General features: G+C 41.6%; 1 protein-coding gene across 1 annotated transcript in view; it reads right to left on the reverse strand.

The window, feature by feature from the left end:
- Positions 1-25,496, reverse strand: part of LOC145414877 (beta-sarcoglycan-like) — a 144,515-nt gene that overhangs the window by 24,286 nt on the left and 94,733 nt on the right. The window contains exon 5 of the mRNA XM_080284295.1: positions 3,430-3,585. Coding sequence (XP_080140421.1) covers positions 3,430-3,585 — 156 coding nt within the window. The remainder of the gene's footprint in view (positions 1-3,429; positions 3,586-25,496) is intronic.

Consider the following 25,496-nt stretch of genomic DNA (forward strand, 5'->3'; position numbering starts at 1 on the left):
GGATTCCCACCTAGCGTGATTGGCGAGAGGCTCAGCATGTGCAGTGTCCTTCCTCAGTAACGACGCCCAGTCATCCGCTTTGTCCACTTTTCTGACCAGTATTTCTTTTCGTTTTTTCCTAGGTTTAAGAGTTAGCTTTTGAGTGAACGAGTGAGTGCGATCTCCTAATTTGAATTCATCTTAAGACTCATGTAATGTTAATTTATTTTATTGTAGTCAATAAATTTACAGTTCTTTTTCTTCAGATTAATGTAATGTAAATTCGTGTTTTATTTCTCCATGAGCTTATTTCACTTATAGCTCCTAGTTTGCATTAACGCTTTGCTATTCATAACTGGTACTTAGGCCAGTCCTTTTGTATTAAGCTAAAATCCGTTGTGCAACCAGGAGTTAATGCATCAGCAAGAACTTATCATTAATAGCATTAGTTATTGATTGTCAGGGGTGGAGTCACTTTCTCCAGAGGCCAACAGTACTAATAAACAGCATGTGTGAATAATTAGTCTCTGCTGCGTACTGTTGAGAAAGTTTATAAATTCTCATCCTTAGAGAATCGGTGAAGTAAGCCGCATAAAGTAATCATTGCTCGATTTTCACAAGACAATTCATTGTCCTGTTCTCAGTATCACTGAATAAATATTCTTTAATATTGCAGATTCTTAAAAACCCCGTGACAATTAGAGTTGGTATCACAATACTATCATGCAGCGACTTTACTATTTCTATGCTCACTTCCCTATTTCTAATCACTGCTTTCAAAGAACCAGCAACTTTTCTTCTTTGTTGTACCCTTTCAGGCATTCCATCATCAAAACTTCCATCCTTATTCATCACACTACCCAAGAACTTGTATGCACTCACATTTTCCATTTCCTCATCATCCAACTTCATTGTAAATTCAGTTACTTCACTTCTCTTGAAGACCATAACTTTACTCTTTCCTACACTCACCTTTAGATTCCTTTTCTTACACACTCTCCCAAACTCAATCACCAAGCCTTGCAGTTCACCTTCGTCTTCACTTTACAATCTGCAAACCATCTTCAGACAGCAGTTCAGGAAGTTTCCAAAAGCTGCCCTTTCTCATTAGGACCACTCCAGCATCCACTGCCCTACCTTGTATCTCTTTTATAACTCCATCCATATACAGATTGAACAGCCATAGAGACATGGCACATCCTTGTTTCAATCCAACATTCAGACAGAGAAATTCACCCAGTTCACTATCCACATGCACTGCAGCCTTAGCGCCCTCATACACACACTGCAAGGCATTCAACAACTTCACATTTACTCCATGTACAGTATTCTTAATATTTTCCACATTCCATGTCTATCAACTCTGTTATATGCTTTCTCCAAATCCATGAAAGCCGCATAAAACTTCTTTCCCTTCTCTAGAAATTTTTCCACTGAAGACCTATGAATAAATATCTGATCTAAACAATTTTTTCCCTTCCTATAACCTCCCTATCCCTCTCCAACTAATTCCTCTGTTATTGCCCCTAACTTTGTCAATAAGTATTCTACCATATACCTTTCCAATTACACTCAGAAGACAAATGCCCATATGATTACCACAACCTCTTTTTTCCCCTTTTCCTTTGTACATGGAAATAATTATACCTTATTTCCAATCATCCAGGACTCTACCTTCCCCCCAGGCCAATCTGTACATCTTCCATACCCATTCTACTGCAATCTTTCCCCTATGTTTCAGCAGCATTTCACCACACATTCCATCAATTCCTGGGGCATTCCACATTTTGACTTTCTTCATTGCTTCCACTACTTCCATCCTACTGACCTCTTCCTCCCTTCTCACCTCCCTCCCTCTCCCAACCATTCCCGTTGCCCAAACTCACATTACTTTCATTCCTTATTTTTAACAGCTCCTTAAAGTGTTCTCTCCATTTGCTCACTTTTTATCCTTCTCCATCACCAATCTATTATTTTTATCTTTCACTCCACTACTAACTTTTTTATTTCCCTGTCTAACTCTCTTTACCTCTTTCCAGAACATCTTAGATTCCCACAATACTGCTCATTCCCATTAAATATGCCTTACTAATTTCTTTTCCAGGTTGTCAGTGTTTGTTTGTGACCAATTTGATGTAGGTTAAGGGGTAAGGAGGGCAACTTTTCTGAGATGACAGACCAATAAGTAATTTTCTCCATAAGATTACAGTAATCTTCCTAATATCAGATGATATACAGCCAAAGGCATGTCCGGAAATTGGGCCCATCTGGATATTGGGCCCCTGCCTCCTGAACTAGTACTTATGGACCCTAACCCAGCCTAACTTTGAAAGCCACCTAAATAACTCCCTACCAGACATGCATAGCACCTATTTAAGACCCGACTCAAACCAATAATGGACATAAAGCATGAAATAAATGAAAAGGAACCAAAGAATGAGGAATTAGAAGTGAGTATGGAAAATATTTAGCAGTGTACTAGGTACTTACAGCACGTCTGTTGCCGCCTCCTTTAAGGCTCTGGCAGTGGTGAAAATGTTCTTGAAACACATACAGTAATCCAGTGTTGTGCTGCACTTAATTCTTTGCACTGTAAATTATAATTGTTTAACACTGCACATTCTGTTCTTAATTGCGCCATGCCATTTTCAACTGCCAGTTTCAACCTCCAGTTTGCACTCCACATTTAATCCTTTGCACTCTAAATTCTAATTTCTTAACACTACACAACACTGTAAATTCCCATGTGGTCTAGTGGCAAGGTATTGCAGTTTATTCACTGTTTATTCACAAAAACGAGCACGTGCGGCATCCACTGCGATGAGCGTCTACTCAGGATGGTACTTAGGCGGTAACTGGGGAAGGGGGAGGAAGGAGGGGGTGAAGGGGCCATGTGTAAACACAGCTGTTCGGTGCTGCGTGCCAATTTCAAATTACAGGTAGGATAAAATTCAGATTGTTTTTGAATGTTTTCTTTTGGCCATTTTTGAGTTCTGAAGGCCCAGGCCCAGAATGTCCGAAATTGGGATGTCCGTGAATTGGGCATCCGTTTGTTACTGGGATTACTGTACTGTATTTCTAATTCACGAAATTCTCGAGTAGCGGCGTGTGTTCAGTACTATAAAGCCGCGATTTAGGAGATTCCACCGTATTAATAAAAAGACTGCTTTTTTGGTCCAGTTTGCCAAGGCCAACACTAAATTTCTATTTCATCTCTCACAATGCCTTAAAAAATAAACTATTTGTTTTGGTCTCCACTTCTCTCTCTTTTCATATTTCATCATGCTGTTCGTCCCCTATTAGCCATTATCCTCCTAAGTCCAGGTATTCTCAATTAATGGCCATTAATGGCTCCTCCACCTTTTGCTCAGTTCCCTCAGCAAACAGCCTGTACCTATTGTGTACTCAAAAAAATGCTAGTTAAAGCTAATAAGATTATTCATTACAAACCATAGTGTCAGCATGAATCCTGAGATCAGAAACAGTTGGACTGGTTATACGGGCAGTTCTGCTGCTCTTCACGTACAGATTCTTTACCCCCTGAGGTAGTCCAAAGTTAGGGTAGTCTGTAGAAAAAACTGTTTCACCACTGTCTGGCTCCACAACCTAAGGGAAGAAAGGAAGGCTGTAGTCACTGTTGATGACAGTGATAGCACACCTTATGATAAAGATGATGCTACAGTAAAGATTGAAAGATTAGAAGTGCTATGTTTTAATGAACAGTGGCAGATTAAACAGAGCAAGGGAACATTAGCTGCTGTTCCTCCTGATGTTACTGTTACAAAATCAAGATCAATGGGATGCAGAGAGTGGCCACTGTAACTGCTCACTCCCAGAGATTTTTTATCAAGGTTGTATTGAAGGACTGTCTGTGTTGTGCTGGTGTAGTGAATGAGGTCAGTAAGTGTGTTATGGTGTGTGGGGTTGCACTGCAGTGTGGGTATAATGGATTCTCTGTAACCTGTATTTTCTGTCAGTAATGTACTAGGGAAAAGTGACAGCTGCATTGCAGTCCAGCTAAGTGCATTTGTGTCTTTCTGGGTAGGGCAGTCTCTGAGGGGTTAAAATCTGGTGGCTGTTCATGAAGGATAATACATGGCTGAAGGTTACAGATAACTGTGGAGGCTTTGTGTCAACATAAATGTTGGTGAAGCACTGAGTGGAGGAACAATGTCATCGAGCCACCTTTAATTTATTTATTTTTTTTAGGGCAGTGGTGCAACACAGAATGATCAGAGTTTTAAGCTGTTGTAGTAGCAGTAGTAGTAGTAGCTATCCAAGCAGTCTGGCCAAACAGCCCTGAGTCCATAAGGAAGGACACGGTATAGACCGGGCTTTCCCACAGTGCTCTCAAGGAGTGCATGTTGTGTTGTTGGCACAGGCGATTGTGTGTAATGCAGTCATCCATACTGTGCTTAATAATATGGGGTGTTGTGTTGCATCCTGGACAGGCATCAGCAACAGAGCCATCCAGCCTCTTCTGATAACTTAAGAGGGCTGGATGATGCCAATATCTCAGCCTGGCCAGGTGGACCCTATCCTCACGAGGGAGGTAGGATTCACAAGGGTGGATATCAGGAGGCTGTGCATGCAGCTGTGTGTTGTCTTTGAGTGAATGAATGGAGCTGCATGCGATAAGAGCATGGATATACTTCTGGAAGCTGGTTTGAGGCAGGCAAGGGGGCAGAGATGACAGTATTTGTGTATGATATCATGTGCTGGGTGTTGTTTTGATGTTTAGTGTGTGTGGATGTGCTGCCACGTAGTGTAGTGGATGGTGCGGTTTTGTGGAGGCTGCGGCAAGAATTTGTGTGCCTCCCATGTCTAGATGATCCTTGACTTTGAGGACTTTGGTTTCTTGGTGTAGGTGGTCTGTACGTGTAGTAGCAGTGCAGCCTGTAATTATTTTTAGGGCCTTGTTCCATATGGTCTGTAGAGTGTTGGAGAGTGTTTTTGTGAGGTTAGAAGCCCATGCAGGGCTTGCATAATTCATCACTGAACATTTATATTGTTTGTGTACTGTGGTGGTGGTTTCTTTGTTGTGTCCAAATGCTGCATGGGCAACTGACTGTACGGCACTGAGTCTTGGTGTTAATTTATTTTATGTGTTTGTGTAATGTTGTTTAAATGACCCTGATGTACTGTATGTTACACCAAGGATTGTGTGTGTGTGTGTGTGTGTGTGTGTGTGTGTGTGTGTGTGTGTGTGTGTGTGTGTGTGACTATGTTCTGCTATCCAGTTTGTGAGAAGGTTCACTGTAAATTTGGCTGGGGCTATTGTGAGTGTTTGTGGTGAGCCATTCATGTAGTCTGCTGAGGTAAAGTTGGAGGATGTGCACGGCTGTGTTTGTGTTTTGGCGTGTACTGTACATGCAAGTGTTATGTCGTCTGCATAGGAAGCTATGTGTATTCGTGGTGTGTGGGGTGTGGGTACGTCATGCATGTATAGGTTAAAGAGTGTAGGAGATAAAACAGATCCTTGGGGGATGCTGTTTGTGAAGTTTCTGATGTTCGATGACTAACTGGCAATTGTTACATGTGCACATCTGCCTGCTAAATACAGTAGTTTGCTAGCCATCTTTTTATGTTATTGTGCATGTTCCTGCTGAATATTTTGCTTGAGAGGTTATGGTGGGAGATGGCATCAAAAGCTTTACTAGTCTAGTTTGACTATAAGTGTTCTGTGTGGTGGCCTAGCTGAATTGATGCCATCAAAAACTCTTTGTGTAAGGTCTGTAAGAAGAGTGTTTGTGGAGTGTAGCAGCCTAAAACCATGTGATGGGGCTTGGGGGATGTGAGGTTACAAATTGTAATACAGTAATGCCCCGATATACGACACCCCTAGATGTGATACCTCGGCTTAGCGATGGGGGTACATATTGCACCAGGCCCCAATACCCGATGGGCAAGCCCCAGTTTAATGATGGGCCCTTCGATGTCGTGCCGAAATTTTGAATCGCGCGCGTTCCCGCAGCCAGCTGAGCCCACCCGCCTCCCAGGATGCACAGAAATGCTCACATAGGCCCCATACACATCGTTCACCCCGCACTCACCGATATCACTCTTCTCACACCGGCCATCTCTGAGGATCTCCCTTACACTCGCCCGCCATGCATCGTATTGCACCACCAACATTACACAAGTTGTTATCATAGTGCTTCGTAACTGAGTTCGAGCAGTGCCGTGAGTAGAGCAGTGATACTAACCATCTGTGGAGTGAAATATTGTGTGACTTTGGGCCCAAATAAATGAGATAATGTCTGGTATGGGTGCTGCATGTGGTGGGGTTAGTGGTGGTGCAGGGTGGAGGCCCTAGTCGTGGTGGTAAGCAGCCTGCTAGTGGTGGTGCTGGTGATGTTCCCCCGAAGCGTGTACATAAGACTGTGTCACTGGAGGTGAAAGTGGACATCCTTAACCCCTTAACCGCGGGGCGTCACTTTTGTGACGCTTGGGAGCAAGGGATCATACCGCGGGGCGTCGATTTTGTGATTCTGTGTTATTTTGAATTCACCCGGGCTTCCAAGTGGGGGCTTGTATCATCTATCAGTACTGCCAATGTCCAACACTAGTCAGCACTCCTAATCTCATCTGTACTCCCATCCATTGTTGACAATTTAGCCATTTCCCCATTCTTGACTCCCCTCCCTACCCCCCCTCCATTACCCTATCCTCTCGCCTGCCCGGCTGTGCTACGCTAAGTAAATCATCCCTGGAATTTTTCACTGATTTCATTCATTGAAATAAGCCCTATGCCCTATTCTTATACCAAATAATATATACAAGAAAGAAATAAGGTAAGTGAGAGTGCCATACACCTGGAATTGGCTAATTATCACCTGACAACACCTCACGTGCACTCGTTTGCTAATTTTCGCTGTTTATTTCCCCTTGAAATATGCCGTATAATCTATTTTCGTAATAAATATACATATAAGGAGGGAAGAGAGAAGCCTAAGTGATATTTACATTCACCTGGAACTACCTAATTTATAATGTATTGTCATTTCCCTAGGTAGGCCACCACCCCGGCCCACCCTTATCAGTTCACTCTCATCTTCCAATGTGGAGGTACGTCTGTTTGCTCTTGCTAGCTTCAGGGACTTTTCACCCCCATGCAAAGGGCCCTGTGACCTTTACCCCCTACTAAACCTCGTGTGGAAAGAGGTAAAGGGCTGACAATTGATAAAAGAATGACTACGATCTTTTATATTGAGTAAAAGAGTGCAAGCGGAACTGTAAATAATGTGTAAACAGCAAGTGAAAGTAATGAATGTAAATATATGTGAACAGTGGAAAATAGCTTTATAAGTTACTTCAAGTGACAGTGCATAACACAGTGTAAATAAAATAGAAATGTAAATAACGTAAATAAAATAGAGAATGTAAATAGAAATGTAAATGAGTAGTATTATAAGAATACAAGTATATACCCTAGGAGTAATGAAAGTGAAAGTTTCACTCTAGCATGTCTGAATACTATGAGTTATGAGAGTGAAGGTGAAAGTGACATTCACTCTCAATCCTAGTACTGTATACAGGACGAGAAAGTGAATGCTACGTATTTTACTGAAAGAAATTGAATCTCTACAGTGACAATAAACTAATACTACTGAAGGAAACTTATGGATAAAGACTGTAGATATATGTAAGTGTTATATAGTAATAGAAATATAAAGTGTGAGGGGTTTTATGAATAATAAATGACAGAGTACCAAGAGCGAACTAGCGCAAGTGGGAAGGTCATACGCGCTCGTAATTTTCATTGCTTTCACAGTGGTTTTTATTTGGAGTATGGATCCCAAACTACCTGATAATCATAGAGTAGTGTTTACAGTGTTAATATCTGGCTGTGGTAATCATATTACGGGTTGTCGGGAAGTGTAAAGTGGAGACTTCGTTACCCAACTTCAGAGGTCTCCACAAGTCCTACGGTAATCGACGAAGGCTCAACACACATCCCAGGAGAAAGCTGAATGTATGTGCCATATGCATATGTAATTTTAATATTCTAGGACTAATAACTGATTTTTGGTAAATATTTTTTGAGAGTCTGTCGGAGCCCGAATAACCCCGCTGGAGACGCAAAACATTGGGAAACATGACCGCGGTGTAAGGGTTAAACGGCACGAGAAAGGCGAAGGTGCATGTTCTATCGCCTCGGTTCTCCACCTGGCTCAGTTGACTGTCTCCACCATCACGGAGACGAAGGAGGCCATTAAGGCTGCTGCTGGGGAGGTTGCAACCTTATCCACCTCCTGTATTACCCGCCAGCGACAGCCTGTGATGGAGGAGTTGGAGTAGTTGCTGCACACGTGGGTGGTGGATCAGAACCAGCGCAAGGCACCCATGAGCCAGGCAATTATTTGCACTAAGGCTCTCTCACTCTGGGACGAGCTACAGGTCAGGCATGAGCTTGATGAAAACGAGACCTTTAAGGCTAGCCATGGGTAGTTTGACCGGCTTAAGAGGCGGGCAAAATCTCCACCATGTGAATATGTACGGTGAGGCGGTGAGTGCAGATACAGTGCCGGCGGCAGCGGCGTTTTCTGATGAGCTGAAATGCATCATCGCGGAGGGTGGCTATAGTGCGAAGCAGGTGTTGAATTTTGATGAGACTGGGCTCTTTTGGAAGAGAATGTCCTCCAAGACATATCTTGCAATGGAGGAAAGGTCTACGCCAGGACTGAGGCCCTCAAAGTACCGGCTGACACTGCTGCTGGGGTGCAACGCCCAGGGCAACCTCAAGTTGAAGCCGCTCCTAGTCTACCACTCGAAGTATGCCAGGGCTCTGGTGGGGTATGTTAGGGAGAACCTTGGGGTTATCTGGAAGTCGAACAAAAAGGCTTGGTTGACTTTAGATATCTGTTTGTCGTATTTTCACTCATACCTCTCTCGTGTGCTGAAGAGGTATGCATCTTGTGAGAATCTGGCGAACAGATTTCTCCTGGTGGTGGATAACGTGCCTAGCCACCCGTCCGCAATGAAGGCATGGGCCAGCAATATCGAGGTGGTGTTCCTACCCCCCAACACCATGTCTTTGTTGCAGCCAATGGACTAAGGGGTGATAGCTGCCTTTAAGGCCTACTACCTCCGCCGCACAATGAAGCAGTTGGTAAGGGCTGTGACAGTGACGACAGGACAACAGTACAGCAGTTCTGAAGAGGGTACAACATATGCCATGCCCTGGAGAATATAACTGCAGCATGGGATGAGGTGAGCCATGTGACAATGAACGGTGTGTGGCGGAAGCTGTGGCCAGAGTGTGTTCACTCCTTAACCAGTTTCTCCGAGGACGTGCAACCTCCGCCTCTTGAGTGTGTGCGGCAGGACATTGTCGAGTTGTCACACGAGGCAGGCTTTGGGGAGGTCGATGAGCATGACGTGAAGGAAGTTCTCGAGAGCCACAGGGAGGAGCTCCTCAATATGGAGATCCAGCGGGTGCACCAGGAGGCAGAGGAGAAGGAGGTTGTGCCTGAGGTCCAAGCTCTCAATATTATGATTCTAAGGGAGATGCTGACGAAACTAGACGAGATTATAGACCTCATGACAACACACAACCCCCTCCCAGGACAAAGCAGGGACACAGCTAATCGGCTCAAGGAGGGTATGAAAGTCTACAGGACGATGCTGGAGGAGAAGAAGAGGGTGGCCAGACAGACAATGATCACAGCCTTCTTTAAGCAGGCCTCCATCATGCCAGCAAGTCGCATAGGATCTCCCCAGCCCTCGACGAGCTCCCCAGCCTTCAACCAGCAGAGAAACGCCGAGGGACACCTCCCGCCAAGGACATGCTCGGCCCGTTGTGCTGGATCTAACCTCCAGTCGATCACCGTCTCACGTGTCATCTGTGTCTCCACTAAGGCACTCTGACACTCCATCGCTGCCTTCCTTGTCCCACCCTCCATCTCCCACACCACTTCAGCCACTGTCTCTGTCTCCTTCGCCATGATGAGAGCCACCACAACCGACTCCATCACTACCTCATCATTCATCGCAGCGGTCTCCCTTGCCACCTCACTGGACATCACAGCTGTCTCCCACAACACCTCCTCTATCATCACATCACACTCCATCGCCACCCCCAGAGCCATCGCATCGCAGCTCATCGCTACCGCCTGAGCCAATGCATCACACCCCATCGCCTCTGCCTGAGTCACCGCATTGCACTCCATTGCCTCCGCCTGAGTCATCGCATCGCACTCCATTGCCACCCCTCTCTGACCCTCTCCTGGAGATAGGGTTTGAGGGCTTTGAGGAGGACGATTGATTGTTGGGGAGCACCACATGTCCCCTAGCCTTGGGGAGGATAGCAAGGATGATTACCAAGACTGGACATGGACCTACAAGAAGTAAGTGATGAGAGGTGTTTGATATTCTCTAACCTATTCCTTATGATTTTCAGGCTTTATTTGTTGCTTTCATGAGTTATTTACAGGTGTTAGGCTTGGGTTAGCTTCCTTGACAGCAATTAGGCCATTTAGATTGACTTTAAGCCTGTTTTGGGGCTCATCTGGGTGGGTGCTGGACTTGGTTTGGGGGGAAACCCAAGGCTGGTAAACGGTCTACATTGAAATACATCTTAATAGTACCCCGATATACGATACGTCACCTAACGATGGAGTTTTACCTAACCAATTTGATCGTTAACCTGGGGTATGCCTGTACTAGTCGTACAGTGACTTTGGAGGGGGTGCAGAGGAGTGTGATGGGGAGGTGTGAGGAAGGCAATGTGGTATCTTTTTGGGTTTGGGGATAGTAATGATAGTACCATGCTTCCAGATGTTGGGATTATGTTGTGTAAGTAGCTGTAGTTTAGTTCGGGTAGCTCCTCAATTCTGATAAAAGCGAATTCTGGTCTACTGATGTCAGTTACATCGAGGTTTTACTGTACTTGTATGTTGAGAAAAGATCAGGTGTATGTGCAAACTAAGTCATAGAATTTGGCAATGACTGTCCAGTGAATGAAATTTGTTAACCCGTTCAGTGCCAGGGCCGTTGTCAACTTTTGTGCCTAGATTGCTGAGGGTCTGGAGGCAAAGTTACCTAGAATGCCAGCCATTTTCAATTTTTTTTTTTTTTCCATGAATATACCTGAAAAGTGGTCAAAATAAAAGTATTCGCTTCAGCTATTTTCAGCCCCAAAACAGGTGTTTTGGTTCAGCACGCACAGCTTTGTGTCAGATGGCTACTTTCAGCTACTGCCAGTGGTTGATGTGGATAGATAGTCCACTAAAGTGTGGAGTGGGACGATGCATGGAGTATTTGTAACATGGAAACGCAACCTGGTTTACGTAATGCGACCACAGTCGTAACTATGATGATGGGAAGTTGGGGTTCCATGCTACAAGTACGTATTTTCACATTCACTTTTTTTTTTTTTTTATTATATTGGTATAAGGCACTGTAAACACACATGCTGCACACAGTCACATTAATTATGGTAAATTACATATTTCTTATTTTCTTTACATTACTGTACTTTACTTTATGACTTAATTCTATTTACTACATTTACTTATATAACTTCCATTATATACACTATTTACGCATCACTATCAGTTAATTCTTCACCTGGAAGTTCTCCAACTTAGACTGGAAGTCGGGAGTAAGCACAATGTCTTTGGCAGCACAGCATGATCCAGATTTGCATCAGACGGCTACTTTCAGATACCGCCAGCGGCTGATGTGGATAGATAGTCCATTCTTGTGTAGAGCAGGTGGATGCATGGAGTATTTGTAGTATGAAAACACAACCTGGTGTGTGTGTGTAATGTGGCCACAGTCAAAACTATGATGATGGGAAGTTGAGGTTCATGGCTAGTTTCACATATTTTCATATTCACTTTTTTTTCTACATTATATTGGTATAAGGAATGGGAGGGGGGAAGGGGTGTCCATTATTTTCTGTCACACACTAAGGGAAGACTAAAACAGTTTCTCGCAAATGTGAGAAAAACCGTGTCCATATACATATGGACTCACCAATTTAGGGTACTATGAGTTAGACTGTATATATATATACGGACTCAGCAATTTTGACACTATTGGTTTGTCTCTATACAAAGGACACGGCACAGAACGGGTTAAAGAGTGAGAGATGAAGGTATGTTCAAGTGTCATGTTTGTCTGGAGTGAAGAGACAGATGGCTGATTTGGTTACTGAGACAGTCATTCTGTTTCATCTGCAACAGTGGTCTTGTCAATGTAGTACAGTTGGAAGTGGGTCACTGTCTGCTGAGTCTTGGTGTTGTGAAGCTATTGCCAAGTCATTGGCAGAGGAGAGCACTGTTACCTCGGGAGGAGGGGTTGGTAGGTAATGGAGGAAAAAGTTGAAAAAAGTGAGAGGTGAAAAGGACTGAGCTTTATGCAACACCAGTGCATAGTATTCTGCATTTAGAACTTTGGTTTCAGTAAAGTTCTTGGGCTTGCCTTCTTGAATGGAAGTCTGCCAGTCATTTTAATTATTATCTTCCATGTTTGTGTTCAAGATTTTTTTCATTACTGCCTAATTTTAGCAAGGTGAGGCAATTTTGTTTTTGTTGTCATTGTGTGTGTGTGTGTGTTTACCCATATGTACATAGTATATAGGAATTGAGCAATGCTCGTGTTGTCCTGTCTCCATATCCACATTTATCTAGTCTACTTTTACACGCATGAATGTTTTTCTCGTGCACCACCTCTTCATCTAAGTCGTTCCAAATATCTATGTATTTACCTAATGTACCTAATTGTGATATACACGGAATGTGCTATGCTCGTGGGTTTCTGTCGCTGTTTCTCAAGAAGTCAAATTTACCTTTAAACTCGTTTAAGTTTTTAGACTGGACGATCTCTGTCCAGGCTATTCCATAAGTCTATACTTCTGTAAGGAAAGCTATATTTCTTGATATTCTTCAAGCAGCTTGACTTCTTCAATTTCATTCCGTGTCCTCTTGTTGCTCTCTTATCCCACACAAACAGATCTTCTCAGTCAATTTTACCTACTCCCACCATGGTCCTGAACACTGCAATCATGTCTCCCCTCTTTCTCCTTTCATCTAAGGAAGGCAAATCCAGCTTTTCGAGCCTCTCTCTGTATGACAGATCTGCCAGACTGGGGACCATCTTGGTTGCTGCTCTTTGTATTCTCTCAATCTTGTTTACCGTATATCTTTCTTTTTGTGTGGGGACCATACTACCGCTGCATATTCTAACCTGGGGCGGATCATGGCCACTATCAATATTTTCATCATCTCCTCATCCATACAATGAAATGCTACTCTTATGTTAGTAAAGAGTTTATATGTCTCTCTTTCTATCTTGTTAATGTGTTTTTCAGGTGACAAACTATCTTGGACCAGCAGTCCCAAATCTTTCTCTTCTCTCATTTTTGTGATTAATTCATTACCCAACAAATAATTCAGTGATGGCCTCCTGGTACTTTTACCCATTTCCAATATTTTACATTTCTTTACATTAAATTTCATTTCCCACATCCGGCTCCAATCATATATCCTATCCAGATCCTCCTGCAGCATTTTACAATCCTCCTCAACCTCTACCTTCCTCAAGATCTTTACATCATCAGTAAACAGACTTGCATAACTGTTCACTCCATCTACCATATCATTTACGCAAATCAGCAACATTACTGGCGTCAACACCGAGCCTTGAGGGACTCCACTTGTTACTTCTCTCCATCCAGACATTCTGTCCTTTATTACTGTCCTCATTTGTCTGTCTCTCAAAAAGTCTCTCATCCATTCCAGGAGTTTCCCCTTCAGTCCTCCTATATATTCTAGTTTCCACATTAGTCTCTTATGAGGTACTGTACCTTGTCGAAGGCCTTCTCTAAGTACACACAGTCCACCCAACCATCTCTTTCCTGTACCATGTCAATTGCTCTTGAGTAAAAGCTCAACAAGTTGAAAACACATGACTTTCCACTTCTAAATCCAAACTGACATTCAGCCAAAATATTCATCTCTTCCAGATATTTTATCCATCTGTCTTTCAGGATTCTCTCGCACAATTTTGTGACCATGCTGGTTAGAGACACTGGTCTATAATTCAGGGGTTCTTCCCTGTTTCCTCCCTTATAAATTGGTACCACATTCGCCCTCTTTCATTCTTGTGGCACTTTCCCCTCTTCCAGAGAACACACTATTAAACTGTGAATTTTATCCTCCAGTTGTTCTCTGCATTCCTTCAGTACCCAAATAGAAATTCCATCAGGTCCTGGGGCTTTCCTTACATCTTGAGTTTCCAGTAATTTATACACATCCTGTACCTCCACTTTTATATCTTTTATCACCGGTACATTTCTAATCACTCCCTCCCCTTCCACAAACTCTTTTTCATCAGTGAAAACTGATTGGAAACATTTGTTCATTATTTCAGCTTGCACTGCTACATCTTTATAGACCTCTCCTTTTACTTTCAGTTTGGTGATTCCTTCCTTTTGTTTCAGTTTGCCATTAACAAATCTATAAAACAGTTTGGGTTCATCCTTGCATTTGTCTATTATACCTTTTTCAAAATTCCTTTCTTCTTCTCTACGTATCCTTGTGTATTCATTTCTAGTTCTTTTATATTCTTCCTTTATTCTGTCCTTACCTCTCTTTCTCCAGTTGTTCCACGCCTTATCTCTCTCTTTTTTTGCTATCATACACCTTCGATTAAACCACTCCTTTTTCCTGTTTTCTTTCCCTCTTACTCTTGGTACAAATTTTTCCACTCCCAAAATATAGAGGTCTACAAAGATATCCCACTTCCTCTGTATCTCTCTTGTTTCTCTGAATTTTCTCCAATCCACATTTTCGAAAAATTTTCTCAATCCTGTAAAATTTGCTTTCCCAAAGTTGTACCTTCCCTGCCTATGAAGATCATCTCTTGGCTCGACATTCTCTTTTATCATCTGGAACTCAATGACCACATGATCACTTTCTCCTATAGGACAGAAATACAGTAACCCCTCCAATATCCGGATCAATAGAGCCATCGGTAGGTTCGGATATTGGTTTCGTCCGGATATTGGGCCCCAGCTTATGGACTTGTACTTACGGACCCTAACACAGAGAAACACCTATACAACTCCCTCCGGACATGCATAGCACCTATTTAACACCCAAATCACACCAATAAGGCACATAAATGACTGAAATAAATGCAATAGAAACATAAAATGTGGGTTTAGAAGTATGTTCATACATTAATAAACATTCTGGTACTTATGGACTCTAACCGAACCTAACCTAACCGAACCTAACCGAACTCTGAAAAACACATTCCTACTGCACATGCATGAGGTAAGTTTAGTATGGAAAGAAGTACAGTATGACACTTTCTGGTAAGTATAGTATGGGAAAAAATACAATATGAAACATTCTGGTAAATATAGTATGGAAAATAGTACAACATGAAACATTCTGGCTACTTACAGCAAGTCCCTGGCCACCTCGATGAATAACCGCCTCCTCTCGGACTCTGACAGTAAGAACGATTTCCTGAAGCACTTGCACTACACTCTTCCTGAAGTCTTGCACTGAACTTAGTCACTAACACACAGAAGTCCGTTCTTTTCACAGTGTTCACTTTAGTCCAAATAATGTTCCATTAAATTTAAGTGTTGCACATTAACTTTTCCCAAGTTTTTTTAAGTTTCCAAAGCCAAAACAAAGAAGGTTAGTTACGTTAAATTTCTTTTCTACTTAGTCTTTTCTCCCAACTTGAAAACCTTAACACAACACACAGTTTTTTTCACTGCACAACACTCAAAATTCCCGTGTGGTCTAGTGGAGAAGTTCTTGCTGTTTATTCACTGTCAGAGCCCGAGAGCATCACTGGCAGGCGTCCAAGGGGTGCATCGGTGGGTAGTGGTGATGGCGTACCGACTACAGAAGACTCTGAAGACAGCCGCAAACTCACGTCGAGCGGTGACTCCACTGTAGCTGATGTGCTGGGCTGTGGCTCGGAGCATGAGGGCCTGTCTTGGGGAGGCAACAGAGTGGAACCAGGGCTTGGCACAGCGGGGGTCACGGGCCTGAAAAACTGTCAATCGTTGGACTGACGCAAGGACCGACGATTCTGGCGATTGATGATGCGCTGCCAGAAAGCACGCACTTCCTCCACGAGTCCCAAGGGCCCCATCTCCCTGTCGCAGTCCGGGTGTTCCAGGTAGTCTAGGACGAACTCTAGATGTTCCCGGAGTGCGCTCAGCTTGGGGATGGCTGGAGTAGTGTCCTGCTGGGCGGAGTCTGCATCATCATCGCCTTCGTCGTCGGAATCTTCAAGTTCGGGACTGACACCAGCAACCGAAGACGCGATCTCGATATCAGACAACGTCTGATACCCAGGATCGCCTCGTCGTCGTCCAACCACTCACGAACATTGTCCACATCAACATCGTCGCCGTGCGTACGTAGGCCGTGCATGGAAGTCATCCACGTCAAACCCTAGGAAATCGTACTCCACATCTGTTCCGAGAAGCAGACGAGACCAACCATTTTCAAGAGTTTTCACAGGGACTTCCTTCCATGCACTAGCCCAGTTGTACAGCGCAGACTTGATGTTGTAGCGGCGAAGGTTTTCCAAAGTCCGCTTGCCTCGAGTGTCACGTCCTTCCCTGCGCTCGTCCTCGTCCTCAAGAACCACCATCACCTCGTCCAGGAACTTCCGACGGTACAGGCGCTTTGTTGCCACGATCACTCCTTGGTCCATTGGTTGAATGAGAGCAGTCGTATTAGGTGGCAGAAACATGCACCTAATACGGCCATTCTCAGCAACCAAGTCCTTGTCGCACGGGTGGGCAGGTGCATTGTCGAGGAGAAGGAGAGCCTTTACCTGGTCGCGAGGAATTCCCAGTGTCTTCGTCTGGTAATGTATGACCTCCTTGACGAAGTGATGGTGAAACCAGTCTTTGAAAATCACAGCTGTGAACCATGCTTTCAAAGAATGGTACCATACGACAGGAAGGACATCCATAACCCCACGAAGGCACCGAGGCTGCTTTGCACGGCCAACAATAACGGGCTTAAGCCGGTGCATGCCGTTAGCACTGGCACAACACAAAGCAGATATCCGTTCCTTAGAAAGCTTGCGGCCAGGTACACGCTTCTCCGTCTCATCAGCCAGAGTGTTCGTTGGCACCGAACGATAGAATAGGCCAGTTTCATCAGCGTTATAGACTTGACCGAGAGTGAGGCCCTCCCTGTCGATCAAGCCTTTCACCTTGTGCCGAAACTCGTCCACTCCATCCTCGTTAGCGTCCAATGCTTCGCCATGTGCTTTACGGTTAGTAAGGCCATGTCGTAACTTGAACGCGAAGAGCCAACCCTCGGATGCCTTGAAGTCAAGGGCGTCGTTTGCAAACTTCTCAGCAGCAGCCTTCAGCTCCGTTCCACGTACCATCACACCAGCAGCACGTTGCTGTCGATACCAAATCAACGTGGAGCAGTCGATCTCTGCATACTTGGGGGTAAACATAACCTTCCTCTCCACGTTGCGTTTGCTTCTCAACGAGAAGTCAGCCGTGTACTGCATGAGCTTGTCTCGGGAACGCTTGATATCGAACAAAGTCGACCGGGCCAGGTTGAACTCGCGGAGAATGCGAGAGGAAGACCAACCCGCATCAACCTTCTCCAATATCTCCCGTTTCTTCTCCAGAGTCAACACCACTCTCTTCCTTTTCTCAGGAGGCGGGGCCATCATCACACACACTAAGAGTAGGGCAGGCAAAGAGCAGCAGGAGGCCTTGCAGCAAGTACGGCACCACCACAAAAGCGAGCACGTGGGCAGCCATGGCGAACAGCGCAGGTCTTGTCGCGGTGAGAGACAGGCGGGAAGTGGGGAGGATGCAGCGGCGCTCTATCGGACGTCGGAGGAATGACGAACCAAAACAATGCTCTCACGCGGCGCGCGCGGCAAGTTCAAATTACGGACGGCAAACAATCGATTTTTTTCCCAATTTTTTTGGATTTTCGGACCATTTTGGGAATGTTTGATCCCAGGACGATAAGGTTCGGTTAGTGGGGATGTTCGGTTATTGGGTGTCCGGATATTAGAGTGATTTTCAATGTGTGTGTGTGTGTGTGTGTGTGTGTGTGTGTGTGTGTGTGTGGCTAAAATATATAATATAGAAAAGTTTTGGATGTATTTTCACCAGACCTACAAGAAATAGCAACTACTGTACGTGGATATGCAGAAGTCTATTAATTTTGGTGAAGATTTGATCAAAGATGACCAAATGCCAGCCACCATATATATTTTTTAATGTGGATTGGCTTTCTGTGAAATATAATGACAGTTCCGTAGTCTTTTGCAAATTTTCCTCACATTTGCTTTGTAGGTAGCTGTGACTGTATTCCACAGTGTTTTGCAAATTTTATTCACATTTGGTTTCTAGGCAGCTTGTATAGCCACGAAGAAGTGTTGTATCTGGTCTCGGTTCCTCCAAGAAAGCTTCACACTCACGAGCCAATGAATACTAGACACAAGTTCACACACACACACACACACACACATACACACACACTTCCATTTACATTGCTGGAGTCTGCTCATAGATTGGACTGTGGTATAGTTATGTAATTTCTTTGTCAACTCACAGATGCAACCCCTCTGCCCCCTCACCCCCACATCACACACCCCAAACTTGCACTATCCACAGCGCTATCTATAAACCTGCCCCAACAATGTAAATCCAAGTGTGTGTGTGTTCTTACCTAATTGTATCTTTACAGGAATGAGTCAAGCTCGTACTGTCCCATGTCTTAAACCATATTTAGCGTACATATCCTTAAATTTGTGAATTGTTTTGGCATACACTATTTTATTCGGCAGTGCATTCCACTGATCAATTGCTCTATTTGGGAAACTAAATTTCCTTACATCTTTATCATCTCTCTTCTTATGCAGTTTTTTGCAGTGTCCTCTTGCTGATGCTTCCCCATAAGTTAAGTAAAAATTTATGTCTATTTTTTCATTTCCTGATATGCATTTATATAACATAATCATGTCACCTCTTTTCCTTCTCTCCTGTAGTGTTAGTAGATTAAGTTTATTTAGTCTTTTTTCATAGCTTAGATCCCACAAGGTTATTACCCATCTTGTAGCTGCCCTTTGAACTTTTTCAATCTTGTCTATGTCTTTTTTGAGATGAGGACTCCAGACTACTGATGCATACTCCAAGGTTGGTCTGATGAATGATGTTATTGTCTTTCTTAGCATGTCTTCATTTATTTATGTGAACACTATTCTCATATCTGCAAGCAGTGTATACATGTTCTGTACCTTCTCACTGATGTGGTCAGCCAGAGATAGTCCGTTATTGATAATCACACCTAGGTCCTTCTCTCTTTCTGATGTGTGTAGGGTTTTATTACCTAACTTATAATCCCAATCAGGTCTTTTTCCACTTTTACCAAACTTGATTACATGACACTTGTCCACACTGAATTCCACTTGCCATGTATTATTCCATTCATGAAGTTTATTTAATTCTTCTTGTAGCTCTTTACGAGAGTCTGTGTTAGTAATTCTCCTTTGTATTTTTGCATCATCTGCAAACATATTTAGATAGCTTTCATTTCCAGTGTTACTGTTTATATCATTTATATACACTAAAAACATGATTCGTGCCAGCATTGAGCTCTGTGGTACTCCACTAGTCACTTCTCTCCATGATGAGTAATTTCCCCTTAGTACTGATCTCATTTCTCTTTTTATGAGAAAATCTTGCATCCAACAAAACAGTTTGCTTCGAATTCCTCCTTGATGGTACAGTTTCCATAAAAGTCTTTGGTGTCGTACTGTGTCAAATTCTTTCTTGAAATCTAAATAGATACTGTCCACCCATCCTTCTCTTTCCTGTAATGTGTCTGTTACTCTGGTCATGGTAGCTCAACAGATTAATAACACATGACTTTCCTTTTCTGAAACCAAACTGTCTTTCTGTTATCATATTGTGTCCTTCTAGATGATTTACCCAAGCTTTTCTTATAAGCTTTTCTAATACTGTGCTTACAACACTGGTTAGTTATACTGGTCGGTAGTTGAGTGGATTTTGTCTATTCCCTTTCTTGAATAAGGGAACAACGTTTGCTTTCTTCCAAATATCAGGTAGTTTACCTTGTCTCAAGGATTTCTTGAAAATTAAAAATAATGGTTTACTTAACTCCTTTCCACATTCATGTAGCACCCAACACGAAATTTCATCAGGACTATTTGCTTTTCCTTTATCTAATATACTTAGTTCCTCCTGTATTACTTTTTCTAATATTTGTATATCTAGTAAATTTATGTGGGCATGTGTGTTCCACATACTCCCTCTCAAAATTTTTTTCTTCAGTAAAAAATGATTGAAAATTCTTGTTTAGTGCTTCACAAATATCCTTCTCTTGTGTATAGGTGATTCCCTCGTCCGTAATGGATTGTATTATATCTTTTACTTTGGTTTTGCTTCTGATGTAGCTGTAAAACAGTTTTGGTTGATCACTACTTTTATTTATGATATCCCCCTTAAACTGTTTTTGGGCGTCCCTCCTTATTCTTGTACAATCGTTTCTTGCCTGTTTGTAATTATTATATGCCCTTTCACTATTGTGTCTTCTGTATCTATTCCAAAACAAATCTCTTTTTTCTTTTGATTTTTTACATTCTATATTGAACCATTTTTTTATTTTATTTTCCGCTTCTTTGTGCTGTGGGATGTACTTCTGGACTCCTATATCATAAAGTTCACAGAATTTTTTATATACTGTATAGCATTTAAATCTTGTCCTCTAAGCTCCTTTTCCCAATCAGTTTCTAAGAAGTACTTCTTTAGGTCATGATACTTTCCATTTTTATAGTTTAGGATCTTTTTGTGACTTTCATTGCTGTTAACTATGTCATATGCAATCCTGAAGTTGCAATTTAGTACTGCATGGTCGCTTTTGCCAAATGGAGGGTGATATACTAAATTGTCAATATCGTTTTCTTGCCTAGTAAATATGAGATCTATCATTGAGGATACATTGAGTCCTCTTTTTCTGGTGCTTTCCCTTACATGTTGCGTTAGGAAAAACTCTTGCACGAGATCCAGGAGCTTTTGGTCCCAACAGCTTTCTTAGCTTATTATATCTAGAGTATTCCAATTTACATTTGCATTAAAATCTCCAATTAGTATAATTCTTTCCGATTTCTCTTCCATTTTATGTAGTAATGCTCTTCAACTCTGAACTGTACTCTCTGCCAGGTCCTCATATTCGTCTCTTTCCCATGTTTGATCTGGGTGGCATGTACAAACTGGCTACAATTACTTTCCCTTCAGATATATTGATCTCTACTTCAATCAGTTCTACTTGTGGGGGTATATCTAGTTCTATTTCTTTGACTTTTAGATTTTTCTTAGTTAATATTATAATTCCTCCTCCTTTTTTTAAGTTCCTATCTCTTCTCCATATTATATTCCTCTAAGTTTAGGATGTCATTTGATATCCTTGGTGTTAATTTTCTTTCAGTTAGGGATATTATATGTGGTTCATTTTCTCTGATATAATCATTCATCTCTAATAATTTAGATACCATTCTATCCACATTTGAGTACATCAACTTAATCATCTTGTTTATATACTTGTCATGACTTGGTTCTACTACCTTCCTCCTGTTATTCCCTCCTGTTTATGTACCATTTTCGTACCTGGAATCCAATTAGTTTGTAAAAAAAATGTATTCTCCTCCTCCTCTGATCTTCCCTCATTTTTTGTTTTTGATTCCTCCCTCTTCTCTTTCAGTAATTTCAGTTCCTCTTGTGTTAGGCATCTTTTTATCCATACATTTTTTAACTCCTCTTTTTCCATAAGATTCTTTGCATTTTTTAGTATCTCCTTCATTGTGTTTACACTCTGGAAGGTTACCTTTAGGGGTCATGCCTTGTTTCTCTCGTATTTCCCTAACCTTTTGTGTTCCTCTATAACTTTCCTACAGATTTCCTCTGACACTTCTTTCAATATGCTCATTACATTTGTCATCTCCTTTTTGTCTCTTGAGATCTTGTTTCTTACTTCTTCCTCTTCTACACCAGTGATTACCATAGATTTGTTGATATCTGCTGAATCTCTGACTAATTTAGGATTGTTTTGGATTATTCTTTTCACTTCCTTTTTGATGCTTTTTTTCTTCCACCCTTGTTTCTAAGTCTTTCTTTACTTTCACCAATTCAGCATACGTGGTTTCCACATCATTTTTGTCGCTTTGCACAGCTTCATTCACCTGTGTTATCTTCTCAATATCACTGCTCTGATCTAACAAACTGCTTACTTGCCTAATTGTCTCTGTATCATTTTTGAACTCTTCCATACTCTCGTGGTTTACTACTGTACTTGCAATTTCACTAATTTTTCTCCTGAGTGAACCCAATTCTACTGTCAGCTCATCTATGGTTGTGTGTGTGTTTGTGTGTGGGTGTGTGTGTGTGTGTGTGTGTGTGTGTGTGTGTGTGTCTGTGTGTGTGTGTGTCTGTGTGTGTGTGTGTGTGTGTGTGTGTGTGTGTGTGTTCTTACCTAATTGTATCTTTACAGGAATGAGTCAAGCTCGTACTGACCCGTGTCTTAAACCATATTTATTGTACATATCCTTAAAGTTGTGAATTGTTTTGGCACACACTATTTCATTCGGTAGTGCATTCCATTGATCAATTGCTCTGTTTGGGAAACTGAATTTCCTTACGTCTTTATCACCTCTCTTCTTATGCAGTTTTTTGCAGTGTCCTCTTGCTGATGCTTCTCCATATGTTAAGTAATCATTTATGTCTATTTTCTCCTTTCCTGATATGCATTTATATAGCATTATCATGTCACCTCTTTTCCTTCTCTCCTGTAGTGTTGGTAGATTCAGTTTATTTAGCCTTTCTTCGTAGCTTAGGTCCCTTAAGCTTGGTATCCATCTTGTAGCGGCCCTTTGAACTTTTTCAATCTTGTCTATGTGCTTTTTGAGATGAGGACTCCAGACTACTGATGCATATTCCAGGGTTGGTCTAATGAATGATGTTATTATCCTTCTTAGCATGTCTTCATTTATGTATGTGAATGCTATTCTCATATTTGCAAGCAGTGTATACATGTTCCGTACCTTCTCGCTGAAGTGGTCAGCCGGAGATAGTCTGTTATTGATAATCACACCTAGGTCTTTCTCTCTTTCTGATGTATATAGGGTTTTATTTCCTAACTTATAATCCCAATCAGGTCTTTTTCCACTTTTACCAAACTTGATTACATGACACTTGTCCACATTGAATTCCATTTGCCATGTACTACTCCATTCATGAAGTTTATTTAATTCTTCTTGTAGCTCTTTACAAGAGTCTGTGTTAGTAATTCTCCTTTGTATTTTTGCATCATCTGCAAACATATTCAGATAGCTTTCATTTCCAGTGTTAACTGTTTATATCATTTATATACACTAAAAACATGATTGGTGCCAGCACTGAACCCTGTGGTACTCCACTAGTCACTTCTTTCCATGATGAGTAGTTTCCTCTTAGTACTGTCCTCATTTCTCTTTTTATGAGAAAGTCTTGCATCCAACAAAACAATTTGCCTCGAATTCCTCCTTGATGGTACAGTTTCCATAAAAGTCTTTGGTGTGGTACTGTGTCAAAAGCTTTCTTGAAATCTAAATAGATACTGTCCACCCATCCTTCCCTTTCCTGTATTGTGTTTGTTACTCTGTCATAGTAGCTTAACAGATTAGTAACACATGATTTTCCTTTTCTGAAACCAAACTGTCTTTCTGTTATCATACTGTGTTCTTGTAGATGATTTACCCAAGCTTTTCTTATAAGTTTTTCTAATACCTTGCTTACAACACTGGTCAGTGATACTGGTCGGTAGTTGAGTGGATTTTGTCTATTTCCTTTCTTGAATAAGGGGACAATATTTGCTTTTTTCCAAATATCAGGTAGTTTCCCTTGACTCAAGGATTTCTTGAAAATTAAAAATAATGGTTTACATAACTCCTTTGCACATTCTCGTAATACCCGACATGAAATTTCATCAGGACCACTTGCTTTTCCTCTGTCTAATCTACTTAACTCCTCCTGTATTACTTTTTCTGCTATTTGTATATCTGGTAGTATGTATGGACATGCATGTTCCACATAGTCCCTCTCAAATTTTTTTTCTTTTGTTAAAACTAATTGGAAATTCTTATTTAGTGCTTCACAAATATCTTTCTCTTGTGTATAAGTGATTCCCTCGTCCGTAATGGATTGTATTATATCTTTTACTTTAGTTTTGCTTCTGATATAGCTGTAAAACAGCTTTGGTTGATCACTACTTTTATTTATTATATCCTCCTCAAACTGTTTTTGGGCTTCTCTCCTTATTCTTGTATAGTCGTTTCTTGCCTGTTTGTAATTATTGTACGCCCTTTTACTATTGTGTCTTCTGTATCTATTCCACAACAAATCTCTTCTTTCTTTTGATTTTTTACATTCTGTATTGAACCATTTCTGTATTTTCTTCTCTGCTTCTTTGTGCTGTGGGATGTACTTCTGGACTCCTATTTCATAAAATTCACAAAATTTTTTATATACAGCATTTAAATCTTGTCCTCTAAGCTCATTTTCCCAATCAACTTCTAAGAAATACTTCTTTAGGTCTTGATATTTTCCCTTTTTATAGTTTAGGATCTTTTTGTAACTATCATTGCTGTTTACTATGTCATATGCTATCCTGTAAGTTATAGTTTAGTACTGCATGATCGCTTTTGCCGAGTGGAGGGTGATATATTAAACTGTCAATATCATTTTCTTGCCTTGTAAATATTAGATCTAGCACTGAAGGTACATCAAGTCCTCTTTTTCTGGTGGTTTCCCTCACATGTTGCGTTAAGAAAAACTCTTGTACAAGATCCAGGAGCTTTTGGTCCCAACAGCTTTCTTGGCTATTTATATCTAGGGTATTCCAATTTATATTTGTATTGAAGTCCCCAGTTAGTATAATTCTTTCCGATTTCTCTTCCATTTTATGTAGCAATGATCTTACACTCTGAATTGTACTCTCTGCCAGGTCCTCATATTCGTCTCTTTCCCATGTGTTTGATCTGGGTGGCATGTACAAATTGGCTACAATTACTTTACCTTCAGATGTGTCGATCTCTACTGCAATCAGTTCTACTTGTGATGGTATATCTAGTTTTATTTCCTTGACTTTTAGATTTTTCTTAGTTAATATTATAATTCCTCCTCCTTTTTTTAAATATCTGTCTCTTCTCCGTATATTGTATTCCTCTAAGTTTAGTATGTCATTTGATATCCTTGGTATTAATTTTGTTTCAGTTAGGCATATTATTTGTGGTTCATTTTCTCTGACATAATCATTCATCTCTAGTAATTTAGATACCATTCCACCCACATTTGAGTACATCAACTTTATCATCTTGTTTATATACTTGTCATGACATGGTTCTACTACCTTCCTCCTTTTTCTTCCATCCTGTTTGTGTACCACTTTCGTACCTGCAATCCTATTACTTTGTAAAAAAATTTCTTCTTGTCC

The sequence above is a fragment of the Coenobita brevimanus genome, chromosome 101, assembly GCF_032717465.1.
Source record: "Coenobita brevimanus isolate Jiangsu-jjx chromosome 101, ASM3271746v2, whole genome shotgun sequence".
NCBI classification, from domain to species: domain Eukaryota; kingdom Metazoa; phylum Arthropoda; class Malacostraca; order Decapoda; family Coenobitidae; genus Coenobita; species Coenobita brevimanus.